The following is a 24,834-nucleotide window of genomic DNA, read 5'->3' as shown; positions in this document are numbered from 1 at the left end:
TCCATGCCCAAATAGTAGAGAGTTTATCCATATTGAACAAATTTGATCACAACGGAACCTTACTAATAATTCCCAATCCTTATTTCAGATTAGCTACAGCTGGACTACCAAAGATGTCATACAGGTAAACTAAGTGACATGCTGCAGACTGGGGAGCTGAATCATTCTGATGGATCCAACAGAAGAAATGGCAGAGGCCAGTTCAGAACTCAGATCTTCAGAAGAGGCAAGATACAACCAGTAAAGTCAAAGCAAAGATGCTTAATTTCTCTAGCAGGGGAAAGGAAAAGAAAATTGGTGGTACTTTCTTCACAGTCTGCTGACCCTTTGAAGAAAGAACACTTCTAAAATTTGTCAAGCAGCAACAAGCTGGAAAGAGTTGGAAGCACAGCAGAGAGGACCAAATTCAGAATGATCTCTCCCATCAGATGACATTTTAAAAAAATATGAAACGGGAACAGTGCATTAAGATTCATTTTGAGAAAAAGAAGCTTTTGATATAATTTCTATTTTACTTTTCATCCAACATCTTGTTCATACTCTTCACTAATTCAGATGGACTATTTGATTTCTACTTCCGCATAAGCACTAAGTGTTGAGCAAGGTGAAGCATAGCTGCGGACAAGCATCTTCTCTCAGACCCAGTGCTATTAAAGGAAGAGACTACTGGTCCAACTTGCACCATAAACTAACCTCCAGCATTGCTGAAGCTTACTGCCCTCCACCAGTGTAGCTGTTCAGGCAAATGTTTCAACTTCCTTCAGCCAATCTCCCCAACCCCAAGAGGCAGGTTAATGTAAAACAGCATTTGAACATGATGTTTGGATTGTGTTTTTTCCCCCCTTGGTTGAAAATCACTATTAGCTGCTTTGAAGTGGTTTGCATATTATGGTTCAGAACCTCCCAATTTTGACAGTTTCCATAGCAGGTCTTCAGCTAAGTAGAATCCTTGTGCCTGATGGGGTTTCTGCAATGTTCACACAAGCTGTTCTGCTGGCATATCAAGTGGCAGAAATATGGGAAAAACAGCTTTTCTGAACAGCAAAGCTTATCGAGTACGCCTGCCTGCATTCTGCTGCACTTCAGATTTCTGAAAAGTTCCAGGAATATTATCTCAGGACTCTACTGAGCCCAATGCACACGGTATTTCATCTTGTACTAAAAGCTCTTAATTTGTACTTGACAGTACCTGAGCTCACAGAAGGTGTCACTACAAGCAATCTATAAGCAAGAAGCTCGGGGAACACATTAACCATGGCTGGGACATTCCTAAGTCAAAAGATCGCTTTCAGGGATGCAAAGTAGTATTTTTTCAGCACACAGTTATCACTACGCCATCTGGATTAAGTCAGCAATAGCTTCAAAGTCTCGGTAGCATGCCTTACTGCTAACACACTACTAAGATATATGTTTTTTTGTTTTTTTTTTTTTTAAGGCTCATCACCACAGAATTCTGTATCATCCTGGAAATCAGAGAAACAGCATGAAGTTGAGATATATACTATATATCCGTAAGACCTATGACAGAATGGAAGAGGCAAAAGTGTAATGTTTCTTTTTCCACAGAATGATTTAAAGATTCAAATACAGTGAGCAAATGCTCTCTCAAAAGAAGAAAAAACTTGTATTCTCTCTTTCTGATGTTGCTGAATCTGAGAACATTTAAGTTTAACACTGAAAAGACTTTCTTCAGCAAAAGCTATGGGATTATATAAGCGTAGGCAGCCACAGTTTACTAGGCATAACTGGCCAGTCATTTCCAAAACACTCTCCCTGTACCAGACAGTGGTACAAGATTTTACTGAGAGATGAAGTGTTTTGAATGGCATCATGTTGAGCACTCCTTTCATGAAAACATGGTTGCATATTTTAGCTCTCAAGTAACAAGAGGCTAATTGAGGAAACAACATCCCTTTAGTTGCTTTAATTTAAATGATAGGTGCCTATGATTTTGCTGAATCTTTTCTATAAAGGCTTCAGGAGCATTCCTAAATGTGTCAGTGAGCACCAGAACATCGGTTCAGTGTTCTACTACATAATCTCAAAAGCAGGGCAAGTTTTGACCAATAAGGTTTGGAAAGTAGCTGTATTTTAGATTCTAAATTTAATCAACAATTTCTTGATTAAGACATGAACACACTTGAAAGTTTAAGTGAGCACTGGGCCAAATGTAATACATTTTAAACTTGCAGCAAAGACATGATCTAGTGCTCTGCAATGAATGCTAATTAACACACCTGTGAGCTCTGGTCAAGAAACACATCCATCAACTTTATAACTACATACTTCTATAATTATTTTCAAACTCAGGTAATTAAGCCCATCAATATAGCAAAACTGGTAAAAATTAATACTTTTTAATGATAATGGGGAAATATTGGCTAATATCTTGATTGTCTCATTTTGAATCAATAGCTATTGCACATAAATAGCTCAAGTGCAATATTATTTGCCTTAATTCTTAGGGGCTTTTTTCCTTAGACTAGGTCTTCTTAGAAGTTTTTATTTTTAATGCAATTTTTAGAAGCAGAAAACTTAAGACTATCCCAACTGCTCTTTAATGTTACAACCAAAATTTGAAAGAAGTAAACAAACAAACAAAAAAAATCCTCTGAATTCCTGTGCTAGATTTGTACACAGAATTACCATTTCAACTGTGTCAGGAACGAAGGGATGATTTGAACAGCTTAGAAGCATGAGGTTAACAACAGCTCTTAACAGGTACATTCACTTAAAACAGAAGTTCCTGACTCAGAACTCCTGACAGCAGTTAAGTTTCAGTCTGTCCATACGTTCATGTAGGCATTTTAAGCTTTCAGGACCATAGCTCGTTCATCATCTACAATAGTTTTCAGAGAAGTCCTACAAGAGCAAGTCAGCAATATTTAAAGACTTTAATATTTTTAAATGAATCCATTCTTTTAAAAATGAAAATATGAGACAGGTGCTTTAAATCAAAACAAAGTCTGAAAGATGCACACAGTGTGTAACTATGTTCATTATGATGTTTGAAACAAAAAGAAAATCCTCTCAGATGTGATTTCAGAAATATCTAGAACAAAACCACTGAATTCACAACAGTTATTAATAAAACAGCCAAACTCTCATGTCATTTATGCTTATCACAAATAGAGAGAAACAAAAAAAGACTACCTGCTTACTTAAGAGCGGATACTTACCACTTCTTCCAAGGCAGCACTTCTTCCAAAAGAACAAGTGAGGTGTGCGAGGCAGTTAACAAATGAAGAGAAAAGTTCATTTGGAATGGCAGTTAAAATATTGCGAGGAAATACGGTTATCAGGTTGCTGATAATACTGGAAATTCCCACTGCTTCAGAGTCTTCTATTTCAATTCTATAGATAGAAATAGTGGTTAGTTTTTTGCCATTAAGAAAAATGCTAAAAGTGAATTGATTTTTTTGATACATTTTCAATCAATAAATCTATTTCATATTACTCAAGAAGCACCTACTTTAAACTGCCTTTTCTTAATTTCAGTAATCCAACAGTAAGCACAAATTATACCCAGAAATAAGCAAGCCTTACTGGTTCTCCACACAGACAGGCTACACTCCAAACTAAAGATTAAAAGATGCCATCTAAATTTAGAGAGCAGGCATACATACCCATTGATAGTATTCAGTAATCCCTCAATGAAGTGTGCCAGGTAATCAACTTGTGAACCTTCATCGGGAAAGACTGGCCCGTGCAAAGACGCCAGCTGTGCCAGACACTGTAATGAATCTTGGGCCATATCTGTATCTTCTCTGATTTTTCGATGTACCTTTCAGGAAGTGAGATAGTTAATAATACACGGAAAATAGGGTGTTCTTACAACAGTCACATGGCTCTCAATCCAAAAGAGCACACACCAAAAAAAGCTTACTATAACTTCCATTCAGTCCAAAATGCAAGGGTTTCTACAACTCTCTAAACCATAGTAAATGGCAAGATTGTGACTCAGCTCACAAATTTGCAAGCCTTGAATTAACTCACTGAAACTAACATTTAGTTAAGTCTCACCTACATGTTGAAAATTGAACTGTCTACTGAATGTTATGTCTTAAAGAGAGAAACAGATGCCAGCCAGTCAGACATACTGCTCCTTCTAAAAACAGCAATAATGACAGTCATCTCTATTATGCTAACTATGCCTAGGCTACGGAGTCTTGCTAAAGTTAGTCAACAAGTTCAATCAAGATTATAGAGATGCTTCTATAGCAGAGGTAAACACTGAAGACACATACAAAAATGAATGCATCACTTCCTTGGCAACACCCTTACATTATACAAAGCCAACAGTAATCTTCCTGCATTTCTGCGAACTGTTACGTCATTACTTCTGCTGGTGAGACTTTCTAGATTCAAATCTTAATATTTTATAATCATATTCTCACATACTTATTTTAATTGTCAAGTATGGATTCAAAGAATTTTCTTAGGCTCATGCCTCCTATTTTTTCACATAAGATTTACTGAATAAATAAATATAGGGTAGCTTTTTCACCCAGAAGCAAATTTAGTTAAATTATTTCAGCAATATTATACACAAAAGTACAGTTAAAACACTAATCATTTCTCTGTGGCATTACAGTTGCGACTTCATCCAACTCGTAACTAGTCGGATTAGCTGCACAGTTAATCTCTGAAAGATCAAACTAGCAGGAGAAACAAACCCGGCAACAGAAATACCCCTCCTAATAGACATCCCACGCTAGGCGGAGATTACAACTGAAGGCTCTCTCTTTAACATGGGAGTCCTGTCAACTTTTGCAAGGTTATTAAAAGTTCTCAGATCAGATAAATGACTATAAATTACTACCATTCACTTACATTACTTCAAATAGCAAACTAATACTACAAGCCTCAACCATTGCAAATCAGGAATCTAAAACCAAAACTGACAGCATACTGCCCTGGCTAGCATTCATTGAAAAATAATCAAATACAGGCAGGTTTTGGTTACTATTAAGTAAAATGCAAATGTATTAAAACAATTCTACTTGTTATTCAAAACATTATTCTTATCATGAATAAGTAATTGTAAACCAACCAAAGAAACAGATATCTAACTCTGACAACTTCATACTATTAAATGAGGAAGGGTTAATATGTGAGCCAAAAAGTTATTTGCATGTGGAGGTTCACAGCTGACAGTAGCAACTGTCTGGATAGTCTAGACAGCTGTTCAGATTGTGCGTAGTTGCTAAGAGTTCTGCCAGTGATTTTTTCACCTTTTCAAAACTACTGGAACAGATAAACTTGCAGTCAAAAAAAAATTAAAAAAAAAAATCTAATTTATCAAAAAATCCTATACAGTAAGGACACGTATCCAAGCACTTATCAGATAACTCTCAAGCAGCACTGGAGAGTTACATTTACTTTGTGTAATAACAACTTTGTCCAAGTTTTGAGCACATTATTTCTCTTCTTTGCAGAGATGAAAATAGCCTGAGAATGCTGAATTCTCAGGTCCCAAGAGATGTAACATAAGATAAAATAGCATAGTAAATGAATTTATAAGCGAATATATGTTGCTGCTGCAGTAACTCCTAGCTGAGCAAAGACTACAATCGTCTCCCCTCAACAGCGGTAGAAAGAAAACAATACTAAATTTTATCCAGTTTTAATATCATGGGTTTTTTTAAGCTACAGAAATCGAATATTACATTCCCCTATCCCAACTCTACCCCTTTCCCATCCCTCCTAACAATCTATTTTAACTTGTTTGAATTTACTTTGTGCTGAGGAAAGAGATGCAGAATTCTGTATGCTGAAACTGGCTAGAAAACTGCAATTAACATTACTTATTTTCAGCTGTTCTGTTGAGCAAATGTTTTAAGATCAGCAGACACATACTGTTCATTTGATCTTTTTTGAGAGCAGTTACACCTTATCTGAAAGACATACTCTACTACTGCTCACCACGCTTCGTTTCTTTTGATGAATACACGTCCAAAAGTATTAAATGTATAAAAGTTTAGGTAACTATACACCTTCTTTTGTTAATGGTCATCAATTTAAGGCTATTTATAGGCAAAATATGTATTCGGTAACCTAGAAAAAATACAGTACTTCCGTTTGCTTTGATAAGCAAGCTGAAGTTAACAGAATCAGTCCTACCTGATGCAAAAGGAAGAGTCCAACGATACAGTTTTAGAACAGGAAGGAGCTGCTTTCCCTGTGGTCTGGACTATGAAAGTTGAAGAAAGAAACTTACTGTAAAGAAAAGCTCCATAACTCTGCTGTCCAGGAGGGTCTCACGCCAGGATTCTGTTGGCTTTAGCATCACATTTTGTGAGGATTCAAACATAGCTATATAATGTCTGCCCAGTTATCTGGTGTCAAGGTCAACAATAACATTCCTACTTGGCTTTAAAAAAATCCTAGATACAACAGGATCCATTCAGAAAGAATGTAATGGAAACAAACTTTAAGCCTCTTCACATACACAGCATAATTCATGCATGAGGCCAAGGAATAAAAGGTATTAAGTATTGAAAAAAAGAATGCTCCAGGAATGTTAGATAACAGTTTGATCATAATTATGAGACATACCATAGTGATACGATCACTTTGATAACCAGGGTGTCTAATGTGACACAGCGAGAAGGGAAAAAAGCAACCGCAATTAACAGGTGTTAAAATTTATGCAAAATGGGAAATCATTTTCTAAAAAATTTTCCTGGCAGCTTTTAAAAAGGCCTTATGATAGCTAAAGATAGCTCATTGAAATCTATATCCTATTTTTCTAAATAGCCAAATATGCGTCCCAGAATGCAGATATGTTAGCCCTGCATTAATCTACATTTTTTAATCGCACTGTGAAGAACAAAAGCATAAGGCACCACAAGGCATCATCGCATTAAACACATGTTAGAGACGCGCGTGAAAAATGCACACACCGTGAAGCCATGATTTTGCTGCACTCATTTCAGTCCTTACCATGTGTTTTGGCATAACTTAGTTTACAAAATTCTGCAAATTCTCTAGTACAGAAAAAAGAGACATAAGCAAAAACATTTAAACAAGCAGGTTACATTCTTTGTCAGTCTGATCACGCAGAAGAGTGTTTATCAAAGATTTTTGAAAGTGCTTCCTTCTGTGACATCCCCCAATCCAAATAGCAGTAAAACTGCTTTATCTCAGCAACTTACGTTTTCATTTGTCTTTTTTAAACCCTTCATTATCCTCTCTGATCCCTTTCTAACCCAACCATCAGAATAAGTAACAGCATGCTCAGCTGCATGTAATTTACTTACTGGTAATGAACTGCATTAACTTTTGTACTGTAAGTCATCAGTTATTATAAAAAAGTGTATCAAAAAGTATTTATACATCTAGAAGAAAATAAATTTCACAATGGTACCATTCAAGAAAGCAGACCACTTAACTTTTGATGGGTTTTGTTTAAGAGAACAATATATAAAGCAAACATCTAGCTTAATATGAAGGATTATGGCACAAGGCAGGATGCACAATTTTAGTTTATTTACACTTGTCTTCTGAGTTCTGCCCAAACCAGAAATTCCTAACAACACTGTGCAGAACCACATTCCAAAAAAAGCGACTTTTTCCATAGCACAGTACCAAGTGGACCTTCACTGGTGTTACGTGTCCAGAACTGTTGTCAGCACATTATAATGCATAACAACAATCAAGGATTTTCACATTAGTGCAAAACAAAACCAGTTTCACCATTTTCAAAATTATCAATGTGTGTTGAACCATAGCATATCTGCATTATTTCAGATGGGGAAAAACTAAAAACGAGAGAACTGTCTATTTTACTTCCACCTGAAATACAGATGTCATTTAAGTGATCAAAAATGCTTCAGTTCTCCCAGATTTAAAAAAAAAAAAAAAAGCATGAAATTATCACATGCAAGCATCCTTTATCAGGAGTAATATTACAAATTAAAACTAATTTTACCTGGCAAATTAAGCTAGACTTTTTTTCTTTTGCATTTAGAATATTTTAAAAACAGTATTTTAAAAACAGTATTTTAAAATTGTTTATTGACAACAGTGTCCTTTGCTGTAACTCTCCAATAAACGATTGGCTTGGAAATACATCAATATCAGAAGATTGTCATAGACAGATTATTGATCTCTGAAAATCAATTTGCTCTTCACTAGGTTGAGGCTACAGAGAGGACCCGCTACATAACACTTTTCACGTGGAATGAAAGAAGGGCCAGTTTGCTGTCACTATTTTAACAAGCCTATCCTGTTATTTTTAGTACTGTTTCTCACACTAATGGACTGATGACACATCTGACAATAGCAAATTTGTGGGTAAAATATCTGTTCACTGAACAATACAAATTATGCCTCCACCTATCATGGAGATCTCACACCCATTCTCCATCATGCACTAGATGTACACAAACATTAACATTAGTTGGCTGTAGAGATGCTTGCTACCGTGTAAAACCTTAACTTACTCTGTGATATGGTTCAGCCTTATTAGCAGTAGCCCAGTTATGCCAAACGTGAAAAAAAATGACACTAAATTACCCAGTACATGGGTATACACAGGACAAATGCAGTCTTAATCAAAAATTACTTTAATTCTCAATACTTATGAGGAAACAAAAAGCATAGAACTAGCACAACGCTTTTTTGTAAGCACTCAAGCTATAACATAGATTTATGATAAGCATAGATCAGTCTACTCTGACATCCTGGAGGGTTTGGAGGGTTTTTTTGTTTGTTTGTTTTTTAAATGAGAAACGATTGTAAATCACTTCTGGTAATAAATACAAATGTTTGTAACACTCCCAATTCTTCTGAAGAATGAGTAACTCTCATTATCGTTCACTTGAATGACACGGAAATCCAAGCTAAGAAACAGCTACCGGAAGCATGGCAATGTTTCACCCAGTTCACAAAACTTGTAACAGATTCCTACAGAGACCAGAAACTTCTGCTTGAATCAGAACAGATTATTTAATAACATGTACCAAGCTCTACTGAAAAGCATAAGAATATAACTAGATGCCTTCAAGTATGATAAGGCTCATATGCTCACTAATTAGTACCCAGAGAGGAAGAGGAGAAGACCATAATGTGTAAAACAGATTTTCTTTTATCTTTGCCTAAATTTGTGTATGTAGCCATTAGCTCTGTGCTTGGTTTTGTTTCATGAGCTGGAGAAATAAGAGTAATCTTTTTAAAATTATAAATTTGTAATTTTAAAATTGTAATTTGTGTAAAAAAAAGAGCTAAAATTGAAGTTTTATATGCTTCTTGGAGGAACGTATTAAAAAAAGAAAATAAAAGATAAACAAATGCGTAGTTTTCCTCCCACTATTTGCCTCTGTCCCAGAAAGGGACTGATGGGTGAAGATGAGTATCAAAATATTTCAAACCCTAAGGCAGCCACGAGGGATTATAACGTTTCACTTCAGGACTTCCCACAAATTCCAGTATCTGAGAATAGATCCCACGGCCTTTTTCCTAAGAGAGACAAGGCTTACCCTTCCACAAAGCAGTAAATTAGGAACTCAAAAATCAAAGCTGAGATTTCTTCTGCCAGACCTCCACTCACAAATTTGTCCACAGGAGTGAAGAACAACTCAGAAATGGAGGGAAAGCTCCTGGAGTCCTAAGGCCCGAATATCTTTCTTAAAAGTTATTTTAATCACTTTACCTTTGCTGTTTGGAGCATTTCTGGAGAGCTTTGTGTCAGTCTTAGACTTATATTTTACAAATAAAAAACTGCATTAGAAAGGTAACTCCTTGGAAATCTGCCACCCAGTGTTATAATGCTAACATACTAATTATACTTGGATTTTTAAGACCTCCTCTGGCTTGCTAGCTAATCAGCCAAGCACATGGAATGAGTCTAGGAGCAACTGTCTGCAACTGATGCAGAGGCTTGCTGCCCCCTATGGAGAAATGCTTCACAAACCTTTATATAACTTACACTCTCAGCAAACATATCCAGCATTCAGGAGAAAGAACATATGCTTAAATATTTAATTATTAAACGCAAGTATTCTTAACTGTCATGAGAATGAAACAACTACTTTGTGTCAGAGACACTGGATTCAGATTGCATCTGTGCAGCAACAGGCGTAGGAAGTGTAGGAAGACCCAAGCTAATTTTATCGGCTACAGAGCCGATAGCGGTGTAGCCATGCCAGTACCAAGTCTCACGTTGACCACCCAAGTGGATTCTGCAGCTCCTGCTACATTTTGCTGCTATGGTTATACAGTATGCAAGCTAATCACTTGAAGCCTAGCTTACACTTAAAGCACCTATGCAGAAGTGACTGCCATGCAGATGCAGCTCAAGAGTCACACCTTTCCACTATATACTGGCTGCCATCTAAGAAGCTGATGACAAAGCACTGCAAAACTGGAAACTTAAAACCACTGGGGCAAGAGAACAGAAGAGAAAAAACCTATATATTTCATCAGTTGCCCTTCATAAAAAGGGTCATTACTAGTCTCTTTTCCTCTTCTGCTATTAATGCTTTTAAGATGCTCTTTCATTGCAAACTGATTTCAGAATCAATTCAGGAAAACCCATATGATGAAACACTAATTATTAAAAAGTTCAATAACAATACCAACATGTTTAGTGCAATTATGACCAAATTCATGGGATCTGCCAATCTTGGTTTTGCCCAATTTTGTCTCAAAAAGTTGTTAAAAAGGATTGTCAAGAAAACACATAGTACCCTAGAAATAATTTCTAAACATTGGGAATTTCAAAGTCAGGTCAGTATCCCAACCCTTGATCTTTCAGATAAGGACAGACTGCTGTAGTAAATTCAGGATAATCCCAGGCTGCTAACGAACACAAGACCTAAGGAACGCAGCCCTGCTGCTGAAAGAAATCTGTGTTGTTGCTCCTTAGTACAGATTCAATCATTTCTGTAGCTGTGCAACAAATCAAACTGGGGACCTCAACCTGCTAGAAAATGTTTTCAGCCAGGCAGTTCCCTGCTCAGTATCACGCTCATGGGAGGTGCTAGGGCAGGACGCTTTTTCAGCAGCAATGCCAGCTTGAATCATTCCTCAAAACAAACCTCAAGTTTTCTGGAACATCTGTGTGTTTTTCATGCACTTCCATTACACATAACAGATGCTACCAATCTGGGTTGGACCAAGTTCAAATCTTGAAAGTCTGCAGAGCTATATGATTCACAGGATCTCCCAGAAAGGTGTCTCATTCTGGCTTGAGGTATAAAAGCCGTTTTCAGAACAGAGATATGAAGAGCTTGTTCCTCTAACTGTGTGGCCGAGGAACACGCACACTTAAAAAAAAAGTGTTCAGATCAGACAAAAGCTTCAGTCAGTTCATACAACTGCCATCGCACCATTAATTTCAATGGAACAGCAACGATGCACATTAGTGGAGTGCATCCCATTAGGTTTATGTAACCTGTACTTTAAATCCAATCCTCTATTCTATGTTCACTTGAAAATTCACCAGCTTGCCTCCAAGCAAGAGGAGGAACCAAATCCAAAACAAGAACTAAAGATCAATTTCCTCTTTATTCATGCACAATTAGCACTCTTTACAAAAAGCTGTAAAAATCTGTACCTTAATTAGTAAAGGATAAGTAGTTCTATGACAGCTCCTAATGACAGATAATAAACACCTTTCTGTAGATGGGAGACAGCTGGACAAAATCTTATGTTCTGTTTAAGAACTTTTGCATTTGAGGACATTCATCCCAAGTCCATTAGAATGTGGCTGCCGAGAATAGATAAATCCCAAAGTCAAGAAGTAGTGAGAAACATCTCTGGGAGTAAAAGAATATAAATTATAATTACATCCTGACTCCACAGGACATATTATATGTCCATGTCAAGGTGCATTAAAGCCCAGCAACGTTCAGCTCCTTAACTGGAGACTTTGGACACCGATAATGTACTAGGAATGGGATCCTTGAAGGCACTCTTGTAAAGGAGAGGGCTGTACCTCTTAGTACTGATCACCTGTACTTCCTTAATTAGTCAAAACATTCATTTAAGAAAAGGTGCTTAAAACTAGTTCCATACGAGTAAACACTATTTAACAGTGCTGTAACAGCACTGAAAAAAGAAACTACAGAAGCCAACATGCCACAACAGACTACCATACGTTCTTAGTGCAAAATAGGAATCCTATGTTATTGTCATTTCCAACAGCACTGCCAAAAACCTCTGAAGCATCCGCGAACACCAGGTGAACTAATACCTTGAGGTAGCAGATAAAAATAACAATAGATGATTGCCTGTGTGTTAAAAAATGAAATGGAAGAAACTGTACATGACTGAAAGGAGACCTCCTAGCTCATCATGCCCAGCCCTTCCTACTGCAGGCACTACATTCTACAACACTCAAAAATTACCAAGTTCCAACTTAAAAGTAGGTAGGTCCCAGCCTCTCTTCTTTTGTTGCTCCAATGAGATGGCTATTCCAGAATGCATCTTTCATGCCAGCTCTTCTTACTAGCAATAGACAATACAGACTTACTACAACTCTTCTGTTGTAATTGGTGCCAGCACTGTCCATTTAACAATGTAACATATACTAAGTTATCCTGTAACAGCACAAGAACTCTTGAGAAGTTATGTTTTGATGTAATTCTCACAACTTAGTGATTTAAATAATGTGCCTCTTGGTGATCGTCACTGTAGAGTTAATGCACATTCACGCTAATTCCTTTTTTTGGAGATAGAAGAATCTTGCTAAAGATTATATACAAATACTGCAGATTACTGTTATGCTGTAGGGAATACTGAGAATCAATACTATCTTACCAGGGTAAATACCAACTAAAGGAAAAAAGATAGATCTGTGGATCGTTCTACTCCATGCTTCGAGTATTAAACTTATGCCCATTCCTTCGGCATAGGTACTGTCAAGATTTGGAAAGAGGATAACAAAAGAGGATACCAACTGATCAATCAACACAGCAATTCTTACATTCGTATGTAATGTGCTACCTATTTAGAAACTGCAGTCAAGTTTCACTGCCCATGAGCTAACAATCAACAGTTACTTTTAAACCAGTCTTCTTAAGGAAGAGAGATTTATGCCACAATATAATCAACATGGTGCTGTAAACCTCAACAGTTATTGAATCTTCGTCAGCTAAGACCCGCATTTCTCAAGAATGACTAAAGCCATTCCAACTTCTGTGAAAACAGGTTGCTACACAGAGGAGGAAGACCCAAGCTGGTGCCATAATTCTTACAGCTAAATGAAATGTCCAATGGTAGAAAACAAAAAGATGGTATCAAGTAGAGCAGAAGTTATGAAAAGATTTGAAATAGAGCCGTGTAAGAGCACTTGTGGTGGTTCAGACTAAAGATCCATCTGATCTCCAGAAGTGGCCAGAATTTGTTTAACAGCTGTAGTATCTCAAGTAGGCCAAGTAGCAGGAAACACTGTTAGCCTTAAGCAGCAGTATGGCTTGCTTAGCTATTTCAATTAACACTTATTTACTAGCACCTATAGACTAAATCACTTCATATTATAGAGAGTTATAAATGAACATTGGAACTCCCAAGGCTTCACATCTTGCTTGTATATATCTAGCTCCACCACTGCAAACCTTAGCCTAGGATCAAGTGCTCAGGTAGAATTAGAGCCTTCACTTTCAAACTGTAACAGCAGCAGCATTTGGGACTACATCAGAGGTTTGCACAGAGCAAGACTAAAATTCAGAGGGAACCACCTCTACCCACCACTGCACAACACAAGAGCATTTCCTTTCGATTTAAGGAAATTTTTTCCTTTCCTACAGCTTAGGAAAAAAAAAAAGTGTTCACACATTATTTTAATTCTTACAAATCCCAAGTCCTCTTCCACAAATTTTTTTAAGATGCAATAATTTAACTCCAGTCTCAGTCTTGTAGGCACATGCACTAAATTCCTCTCTGGACTCCTGCCAAATCACTTCGGTGATTAATAGGAGTGGGATATTTACTCTTAATCCGTGGCACCTTCCATAAAGACAATATAACTGTTATTCTGTTTTACAGATGTGAACCAAGGAATATCCAGTTTCAAATAAATTTCACTTTTGCTGCCCACTGCATAATGAACAGAATCAAAGACAACAGAAACACACAGATATTGCCTTCTGACCAGAAAAGCAAATAAAATCCTTTACAGTGGATTTGAAGGCTACATCCAGATTCCTGCAGTATGTATAACTTAGTAGCAATTTTAAAAGGTTTTAAGAAAAAAGTTCATAAACCAGCTTAAAAATTTGGCTCTTGGAAAGTTTGTTGAGCATCTTAAAGACAGTCTAGCTATTAAAAGAGGCACTGTAATGTTTTACTGCAAGTGCTGTCTTAACCCTCTATTAAATAGAGAATGTGATTGATTATTTCTACAGTATTCTTCTAGCTCATTTTTTGGGCTGAGCATTTTTGTATGTTTTTTCTCCTCTCCCTCACTAAGACTCTTTCTGATTCCCATTTCCTCCTCTACTTTCCATCTCCACCTTTCTCTGGACTTTCATAATCAGCACACATCACAAAGATGTCAAAATGGAAGCAATGGCACCTGTGTATTGCCAAAAAAAGGAGATGCCATTTCTTCTCTCAGCTAGCAAATACTACTTCTTCAGACCAAAGAGAACCTATTACATGTTCTACGACCATGCTCTTTTATGGGGATTTGGTTGAGCAAGCACATTCCTACATGATGGGGCATTTACCTGCCCCCTCCTCTTCTCTGAGAGAGAAAAGTAGGACAAATCAGATCTCCGCATAAAAATTCAACAGAGCTTAGACCTGTTTACCATTTGGTTCTGCACTAAAGCAGCATACTACACTTTTCCTCTCCCCTGCACCAACTAGACAGACCGTCAACCCGTAACTAGTTCAGCAGAGCAGCCCCCAGTTTTGCCTTTTATATAAAACACTTTAAAGCTTTAATGAAGAACAACAGCAGCTTGTGTATGTAAGCATCTGTTAGCAAGCACGGGGGTGACCAAGAGCACTAATGGAAGAAAACATAAATCAAGGACTAAATACAAGGCTTAAGTTTTACATTTTTCTTTCCTCACAAAGACTTTACTTATCACCTGGTAGAGGTGACCAAGTCAGCTGAAATAAAGGGCCTGACATTAAAAGGATATAATTTGGAGGAAGGAAGTTCCAGCTTAAGACCTGATTGGCTAGTGCAAGATAACGCTGAAACACTGAAGACATCTGAGCATTGAGGTTTTCACGTCTGCTGAATTCCTGAAGTACCTCTACTGTGAGCATGAAGATCTGCCGCAGATCGTCCTCCTATAGTCAGGACGAACACAACATATTAATAGAGTCTCTCAGTTATTAATTAAAATGTTGATTAAAAAGAAATACTTTTCTAAAGAGAAAAGAATTTGTTTTCACCCTATTTTTCATTAAAATACAGAAAATATTCTGAAGTTGTCAGTCAGAACCCCCCCACTCTTTTGCCAAAATTAATAGATTGTGTTCGTAAAGAATAAGAAAAAAAATTCCTCTCATAAATGCTAGTCATTGAAAGAAAAATTTAACAATACGGTTTTAATAACTGGTGGAGGAGAGGGTTGGTCTTTGGCATGAAAAAAAGTTGGTAAATTGTTCTACAACAGTCAGTTTAAAGCAATGCCTTCACAAAAACATTTCTGCCTGGCCAAACAATACATCTGAGACAACCAGACTACACCATCTGCAATAATATTTTTAAATACATAGCTCTCCTTGGCTTTAAACCAAAGCTATATTTAAGACTATCATTGTTCCACAGAGTGTTCGTTTTGTTTGCAATTGGTAGCCAAGGAATTAAAGAGTCCAACCACATAAAGATCTGCAGATGTATGTAAGATCTACATTCATAAAATGGGCAAAAAGGGATTGCACTTTTTGATACAAGTTTTTAAAAAATACATTATCAACTTCCCTAAAATAGCCAGTATCTGCATTTATAATATAATATTTGTCCTATTAAATGCTGTTCGGCACACACTGTACCTGAATGCACCTGGCACAAGAAAGTAGTTCTGCTTTTCAATGTTTAAATTTTAGAAAGACAGGTAGCATATATTGAGACAGAACTAGTTTACCTGAAATATACGTTTACAGTTACCATGGAACTCCATGCTTAGTCCAATGTTGCTGGTTTTACTTGAACTTGAGAACTCGCTCAACAACGCCGTTAAAATGGAACAGGCCAAAGTTTGCTACAAAAAAAATAAGGGGGAATAATATAACTAAAAGATGTCCAATAACGTAATATCACCTACATTGTCCTTAAATTATTTTATCAGCATACTTCTATGACTATTACTTCAGTTTCTTCTAACACAAACTAGAACAACTCAAACTTTCAGGAGTTCAGTATAGATCCTTGGGTGAACCACCTCTGGGATCATCCAGGCTCCATCCTTACAAAAGAAATTCAAGTATTTGAGCAATATACAAGCAGCACCTGTGCAATCATCACTACAAAATGGAAACAAACTCATTGCAATCCATTTCCCAGCCTTGCTGTTTACCTCCTCTCCCTGTGCACAGGGCATTACAGGTATTAGTTTCAGGGAAGATTCAGTTTCCACTTGTTTCTATTGATCTAATAGTTCAGGTCACTCTGAAGTTTGTTTTGGCCCTTCTTTGCATTTGCTACACTTACCGTGTTGGTGTAAGCTAGTCAAAAACACCACCTGCAATATACCGCCTACTACATCGTTTCCCTCTCCCCCCATCAACAAAAGGAGAGAAATATGCAGAAAGCCCTGATGCTTGAAAGCTTTTGGATACTTCTCCAAAGCACAACATCCCCAAGCCTCAGAAAGAACCTTTAAAACTACTCTATTAGGACGATGTCTCTGAAGCGATATAAAAATCGGTGAGAAAAGGCATGTTAATTTTGGAGAAACAGATCCACGAAGACTGAAGGTTTAAGTATCTTTTTAATTCTCAAAATTTAAGGTAAGTCAAATGCTTATCCTAAAACACAACTTAAAAGCCAACTTTCCTTTATGAAACACACTGCTCCAGCCTTTGTTGCTGTTTTTTGAAATAAAAAAAAAGCTTTTTTTCCTGATGCCAAAGTCCAGTAACCGTCAACACCAGTTTTAACGTATTTTTTTAACTGATCATTACATACAAAGGGGAGTAAATATTGTACAATGGAGATGCAAGAAGTACTTCACAAGCACAATAGAAACTGTATACCGACAAAATGAAAACACTTTTTGTTAAAGAGATGTTCTTAACAAAAAACTTCAAAATTACTGGCTATCCTCCCAGACTGTTTGGAGCCAAGGTGCCAGGGATGGACAGAGGGATAGGAATTGTTAAAGGGTCATGCATGCCAGCAAGTGTCCAGGGGTTAAACAGAAATATGCACACTACCTCTGAACACCCGAAAGATTAAAGTGGAGATGATACTATTTATGCAAGCTCATACAACAGCTGAGACCAGTGCCATCCACCCACCAACTGCAACATCTTTGTTCAGAAATGCCTCTGAAGTCAGTACCTTGACCCCCCAGACAACTAGTTATCTTAGCCAGTATACACTAAATTAACATTCTTACTTGCTAAATAAGTCCCAGACAGATCTAACATAGTGGCTTCATGATAATGTAGGGGTTTTCTCTTCTACTATATAATAAAGCTGTACAGTGGACCAGCATATTGCTGATCGGTTGCTAAATCCAAGCTTTCCCATTGTAAAGAAATAACTATTGATGTCAAGTGGACTGCTTCTCATCTACAGTCACCACTGTCATCCATAACATATGATAAAAGCAACGTTTAGCCAGTGAAAAACATCACCACACTTTGAACTACTCCGGCAAAGTGCAATTTTGCCAGTTCTATACTAGACTTAGAAATATTTCTAATTAGCTCAAACATTTCAGTATTTTATTTCCAAATTTCTGTGTAAGCTATTTACACAATAAATAACTTCTATTTAGAGGAAATCCAGATTTGATCCAATATAAAAAAATATCAGTGTAGGCTAACACTGAGTTTTAAATCCAACATTAAAAGTTCAAAATGAAAAAATCTGCAGGGCAGACTCCCTTTGGCTAAAAGCGGGGGGGGGGGGGGGGACGGGACACGGACACGGACACCCAAACTAAAAAAAAACCAAACCTGAAGTTTGCCTCTAGAACAATGCTTCAGATAAGAATACATGTTTTTAAAGGAATAATGCAAAGTTGCCAGAGAACACTGCCCAATTTCATTATGTGCAAGGAGATGCAGAAGTCTCACAAGACTAAATACTTTAAAATGCAGGCTTTTATTTTATGCCTGAATTACTGACACACTGATACTTTTCAGCTCAGAGAAGCCGTGATGTAAGGACATCATCAGTTGCAATTACAAATCTGTACAGTTTGATGCTCTATAACGTACCATGTGGTATTAATGATTACAATAGTACAACAGCCTTGCTAAAGCTAAGCTGCTTCTGCTTTATCATGCAAAGATCTTCACACCAGCCACCATCTAGACCACCACAGGGCAGGCACGGCAGTGATACAGACTACCCATCACTTGCAGTTGATTGTCAATTCTTGGAAAACAAATCAGTAAGTTCGAACGACAGGTAAGGAGCAATAGGAAAAAAGTTTGTTCCCACCATGATTACAAATAGTTAATATTAGCTGAAATAATAGACATTTTCTCCTTCCATTTTCTCCAGTTTGCTTATATGGTATATAATAATTCATCCTTTCTGTTTGGATAGTAATGTGCTATTGTATGATAAAAGTATGTCCCAGATTTTTTTGTGTGCTTTTCTCCTGATTTCAAGGAGAAATTTTAAAGGAAGGTTAAATTCTGTACCATGATTGATGGTACAGAAATCTCTTCAAAGATGTAAAGAGCAATGGATGCAGCTAGGCTGACTGAATCTTCTAAAAGCCTGATAAAGCAGCTTGAGCAGTGACCTGCCCCCCTGATTTCAGTAAGAGCTATTTCAGGTAGTTCTGACATCAGTACCTGCTTTGAGCATGAAAGAAGAGTGACGTTACTAGAGATGTACACACTTTATTCCCTCCAGCAGCCTAGCGCACAGCCATCACCAGGGCCTACTGCATCCCTCTGCTTTCCTCCCTCCCACTGCATTCCCAGCATCCCGCCAACTCCTTCACCTTGGTATTCTGATACCTGGGGTGCAAATCCTGCCCCATTCCCTCACCATCCCAAGGGCGCTGTGTGCACTACAGGCACGTCCATGCCCTCCTGTCACTCTCTGCATCTGCGCTTACCCCTTGCATCCATGAAGAATTCTAAGTACGCCCATATATCCAGGTCACCAGAGCAGAAGACCAAAGATAAGATACTGGCCAGTAATTTAAAATTTACTGCAACAACAGGCTGAGAGGAGATTGCTTGAGATTGGTTTCCTAGAAGGTAGATGCCAACCCCCAGGAGTTTAGCTTACAGACAAAAGCAGAGGAACAGATCAAGACCTGTAACATGTCCTTGGAATGTCAAGCATTTGCATAGAGCTGCACACAAAACCACCACTACTTCCTAAAACTGCCCTAAGACTATAGGAATTTATATAGATTGTTGTGCATATCAGTAGGATTGCCATTTTCATATTAATATTAACAAAATAATTAGCATAAAGGCACATGTGCCCTGCCATCTATTGAACTTTTCTGAATAGACAGTAATACTTCAGAAACTCTGGAATAAAGCTTAAGTAAACTGTACTAAAAGTAAAATTATACTTTATGAAAAGTAACTTTACTGAAAGTTAACTACTAATATTTTGAAATACTTTTTTTTAATTTACATGTATGTTTGGCATGAAGACACTTTAAGTACCTCAACACAAATGCAGGCTATTAGAAGATTTCAAAAATCTGAAAAAACAACATAATTTTAGATAAACCAATACAGTTGTGCTCTGTGAAATAAAATTACTTCCTCTTAAACATAATACAATTGAATGCACTTAATACATGTAAAGTTCTAGGGTGGAGGGGTTTTTTTGTTGTTTTGTAGTGTGTTTTTTTTAAAGTTTTTGCCATGCCACAGAAGACATTAACAATCAAATTTAATAATACCATACAGTAATAAGTAGAAAATGCATGTGATTCTGGGCATCATATTAAAAGTCAGATCTGAATGTCTATTGTGCAGTAATGCCATTAACTTCATACCAGTAAGAGTACACCTCTGAACCTAGTTTGACTCACTCGCTAGCAATTTCACTAGTTCTGCCACAAGTACATACCCAAACAATAACCCCATCTAACAAAATAAAATACTTCTCTTGTTGAGAGCAGTCTGCCTCTGAGAATAGCTTGGCACTCACCCCAGTTAGCTTTATTACCAGGAATAAACTTCATGAAAGATCGCTATACATAAAATAGACTCTCAGCTGCTCAAACAGAAGATCAATGGGACTTGTGATAAGAGATTAACTTGGCAATCAGACACCCAGTAGTAACATCGTTTTAGTGGTTTTCTTTTTAAATTATTCTAATAAAACACAGATGCTACAGGAAGACCATGCACCATTTTAACAGTAAACACCACATATATAATTCATAAAACTCAGATGCAAAAGGTAAATGCAACTTATTCCTCCAAATGGAATGTCCCCTATAACAAAAGTTAAAGCCATAATGTTTGAAGGGATTTCACACTTGTGCCTGGACTGCCCATGGAATAAGTGAACTGCTTCATTTGAGGGTAGTTAGGTTACAAAGCATCTGAAAGGAAGAAGAGTTCAAATACAGCTTAGGAAAAAATAGACATGTGGTACACAAGCTCCAAGGCAGAAAAGCCAACAGACAAAGCAGAATGAACTACACCAAAAGCGTTTCCTCTGTTCTGAAATTCAGAGCAGAGATACAGCTAGGTTGTCAGAGGCTTGATTAAATCATTCACTTTACTACAAAACCAAAACAATCAAGCAAGCCCCTGCCTTCTGCAAGTATCATTTATACCTACAGGAAAATGAGTAAGTATATTTAAAAGAATAAAGGTCTCGCCTGAACAGAGCAAATCATAACATCTACCCTGTTATGTTAGATCTCTGCCAGCCTGAATATGCATTTAGAGGACTTTTTCTCTCCATCCGTATAATGTAAACTCTGTTACTAAAACCAAAGGGAAGCCACAAGAAGCATTTAATAATATCCCAAAACCAACTGATTTTAACTTGCACAAGAGCAGGAAGAATCAAAGAGTAAATCTATCAGAGGTAGAATTTGCTGTGCTGCTCCTAGGTAATAAAATTCTGCAGTGAGAATGTGTCAAAAGCAATTTCACCAAATAAATTGTTTAAAGCAAGGCTTCCTTTATAAAGGCGGTAATATACTTCTTCCTTAACTTCCTTGAATAAGCACAGCTGTATTTGCTAACATTTTCAGAGTATCTAAATCCCCAGAATGTAAGCTGCAACTCCAAATGGAAAGGTTAACAGGATGGCCACAGGACCAAAAGAAATACCATTAGGTACACAGAGTAACTGGGGCCACTCCAGCTTTTCAACTTGTGAGTATTGCAACGGGAGGGAGAACCCAGGAGCTGAAGTAGTAGTTCCCAACCAAAGAAAACCAGCACATATTCTGAAGAAATATAAGCAAGCACCAGGAAGAACCCACTGGATTTTATCTGTTTGTTCCATCCCAAATGAGCCAACTGGTGGAAAAAAAGCTGTAGAGCAGGGACAGGATGATAGGAATAGGACCCACAGCTGCAGTTTTGTGCTGTCAGCAGTAAGGGACTGGCTGGGCAGCGCACCCCTTTCCTCCCATTCCCCCTCTGTCACCGTGCAAAGACAGACGAGCAGCACCAGGTTAACACACCACACCTACAGCGGCACAACGGGCAACACCCTGCTTCCCCTCCTTGGGGGGAACCAGGCAAACCAAGCAAGGGAAACCCCCAAGGTTGAGCTGAGAAAGAGAAAACCAATTCCTCTGCAAATCACTGGGATCCACAGGAAGATGATCTTGTGGCATGTCAAGCATGCGGGCTTTGGCCAAAGAGAGAGGGGAAGTAGCAGCCTCTACTAATAATGGAAGAGGTCCAGGCAGAGTTTGCTGGAGCTTAGGGTGCAAAACATGCTTTTCTTTGTTTCTCTGGGGGCAGGCGAAGTTGTGAAGCAGAAATCAGGAGAAAAAAAAAAAGTAATCTCATCAAAAAAAGTGAAGATCTGAAAACCATTTATCTAGAGGTAACAGCCTTTGCCGGGTTCTTGTCTGAAAGGCACCAGTCGAATCTTCACTCCTACAGTAGTTGCACGAACAAATCCAAGAGTTTCAATTAAATTCAAAATAATGAATAGTAAAACTAGCCAAGCAGCTTGCCATCAGTATCACCCAGCTTTAAATATATGTCATCCTGGCAAGCGCTCTTTTGGTGGGCAGGTGTCCCCTCTCCCCACACTTTTCCCAGTACTCATTCCTGGCCCTTCTTGCCCACCTCTGCTTGCCATAGTGTCAGATATGCCAAATGAGCTGCGTTACATGGCTGTGCTCCACAGCAGATCTGCTTAAAGGGGTGGTGGCGGGGTGAAGGCTAGGAGGGAGAAGGCTGGTTGTTTTTAAGTAGACTCCTACACAGATCCAGTTAATTACTGAACATATATATTCAGAAGGGCAGTACCTCTGAGAGGGACTACAGGCCGAGCAGCTAGGGTCAATAAACTTCTTAAAGAGGCTTTTCCCCATAAGCCTGTTTATTTGTGCGTCACCACAGCAATAAAAATACAGGGTGACACATGGAAAGGCGTAATTTCTTCCTTCCCAGTGAGTCTCTGAGATCTACAGGTGAGGGCCTCCACACCTGCACATCTCATGAGACAGGAGAATTGAGGAAACGAAGTCCTGGATGCCATACATAGAACAGGAGGCACACATTTCTCCTCTGGAATGCATCTCCTCACTTCCCAGCCCTGTCTTTGAAACTGTAGCTCTATTGTAAGCGATAATACTGGGAGCTATCGATTTCTAATATTAAAGTCATTAAGCAACTAAGCTGGAGTCTTGCTGTACTGCATCTCCAGTAAAGTAGGCTCTCTTTCAAAAGAAAAATCGGAAAACTTTAAAAGGCACCCTGGTTAATACAACTACTAAGAAAAATACTTATGTTTTAAAGTTCTCTTACATTTCTATTACCGAGTTTCAACCTCGTATTTGGAGTAGTTTCTGGATCCCTAAGATTCCCAAACCAATCTTTAACACACTAACCTAGGCCTTTATAGAGCACTTGTCAGCATGCAGGAAACAGCTTAAATATCCTGGTTTACCACCTGGTTTTTATACTCAACATGTCTCAAGGGTAGTAAGGTTCATAGGACGAGGTAATAATTTTATTAGACCAGAAGATACAGCTGAGGGTAGAGAGGAAAATAATACATATGTTTTTGTCAAAATGTAAAAGTCACAAGAGGCTCTCCAACTCCAACCCTACCACATGAGACAATAACAGCTAGACAAGGATCCAGAAGTAAAATTCCTCTTAAAGAATAGAAATAAGAACCATAAATGCTAAATAAATTTAATTAGTTATCTATGCAGCCATTATTATTGACAGATTAATTTCAATTAAGATGAATGCCTAGAGTTCTGCTTATTAGTATTTCCCACTGTTCACATGAGATCCATCCACAGCACATTCCTCAGCAGTTTAGGTAACCTGAGGCATCTGAATCTCCTCTCTAGCCCAACCATGAACACTGGGAAACAGACCAACAGATTTACAGGTTTTAAGAGAGAAGGAACTGTTATGATCCCAGAGCTCTTCCAGTAAGTCTTGACAAGTCTTCTTGCATATACAGAAAAATTTAGGCTTCAGGTACAGAGCTTTATATTAGAATACATTCTACTGTATGCATTGTAGATCTTAAAAAACACAGCTTCTGTTGCTTCCCAGTCCCATGTCAGGTCTACAGCAGTGGGAGCCCTCTGCATCTGTCTACCCATATTCTGGAAGAAATCGAGGTGTGACCCATATCCTAGTCCAGTTTTAAACAAAGTCCATCTGTGTTCACATGCTGACCAGTTCCTCCTCCTGGGAATCAGTCACCTCAGCTCTCAGGATTCCTGTCCTTCTGTCAGGGATGAAGGACAAATGAAATCCTTCAGCTATGCAAAAGCAGAATATTCTAACACAAAAAGAAAAGGACAAGAAATTGAAGGCATTTATAGTTGAGAAGAACTTGGCTCATACAATTCTCCAAAATCTTGAAATCAGTGATAGAAAACATGTATTTAGCATTTTAAGATTGGCCCATGATACTGTGTCTACTGCCAGAAGCTCTGTCCCCCAGAGATGAAGATTTTGAAAAGGGATCCTGATTGCTATTGGAGGGAGACTACAGACTCTCCTTCAGGAGCAGGAGGATGGCTTGCATCTATGTTACAGGAGGAGCCAGGAAAAACAAAACCAAGAACTCCAAAGCCAATCCTTGTCCTCCCAGAGGATTACTACCTAAACTCATTTATAAATTAATAGGCAGCCAGACCCTCTACAGTTTGCTTTCCCTTCTCAGACAGGGGTTTCTTCCACAAGATTCATAAAGGTCCATACAGCAGAGAAGCGGCAGCAGGAGTCAGTGCTCCAGGTTCAAACCCTGGTTCTAACCATGCATCCTTCCCATCCCATCCCACCTCTCCTTAGTGCCCCGTTATTTCCTTAACACGTACAACTGTGTTCCACTACTAAAAGATTACTCAATACTAAAGCCATCTTTTTCATCTCCTGCCCACTTTCTTCCTCTTATCACTATTCCTCTCCTCTTCCTCCTAATCTCCTTTACAGTTTTTCATTCTCAACAGTTCATCCATCAGTCTTGTTCCCATGTCAGTTCGCCACAGCATTACTCAACATACCTTCAAGTTCCATCCTCAAAATACATCC

General features: G+C 38.0%; 1 protein-coding gene across 1 annotated transcript in view; it reads right to left on the bottom strand.

Moving 5' to 3' along the window:
• XPO4 (exportin 4) overlaps positions 1 to 24,834 on the bottom strand; it is a 55,047-nt gene that overhangs the window by 22,699 nt on the left and 7,514 nt on the right. The window contains exons 4-8 of the mRNA XM_009327776.1: positions 16,053 to 16,169; positions 15,099 to 15,252; positions 6,221 to 6,333; positions 3,627 to 3,784; positions 3,180 to 3,354 (exon numbers count right to left, since the gene is read on the bottom strand). Coding sequence (XP_009326051.1) covers positions 3,180 to 3,354; positions 3,627 to 3,784; positions 6,221 to 6,333; positions 15,099 to 15,252; positions 16,053 to 16,169 — 717 coding nt within the window. The remainder of the gene's footprint in view (positions 1 to 3,179; positions 3,355 to 3,626; positions 3,785 to 6,220; positions 6,334 to 15,098; positions 15,253 to 16,052; positions 16,170 to 24,834) is intronic.

Source organism: Pygoscelis adeliae, unplaced genomic scaffold, assembly GCF_000699105.1.
Source record: "Pygoscelis adeliae isolate BGI_AS28 unplaced genomic scaffold, ASM69910v1 Scaffold14, whole genome shotgun sequence".
NCBI lineage: Eukaryota > Metazoa > Chordata > Aves > Sphenisciformes > Spheniscidae > Pygoscelis > Pygoscelis adeliae.
The sequence above is the reverse complement of the archived record's forward strand: the minus strand, read 5'-3'. Positions and strand labels throughout refer to the sequence as shown.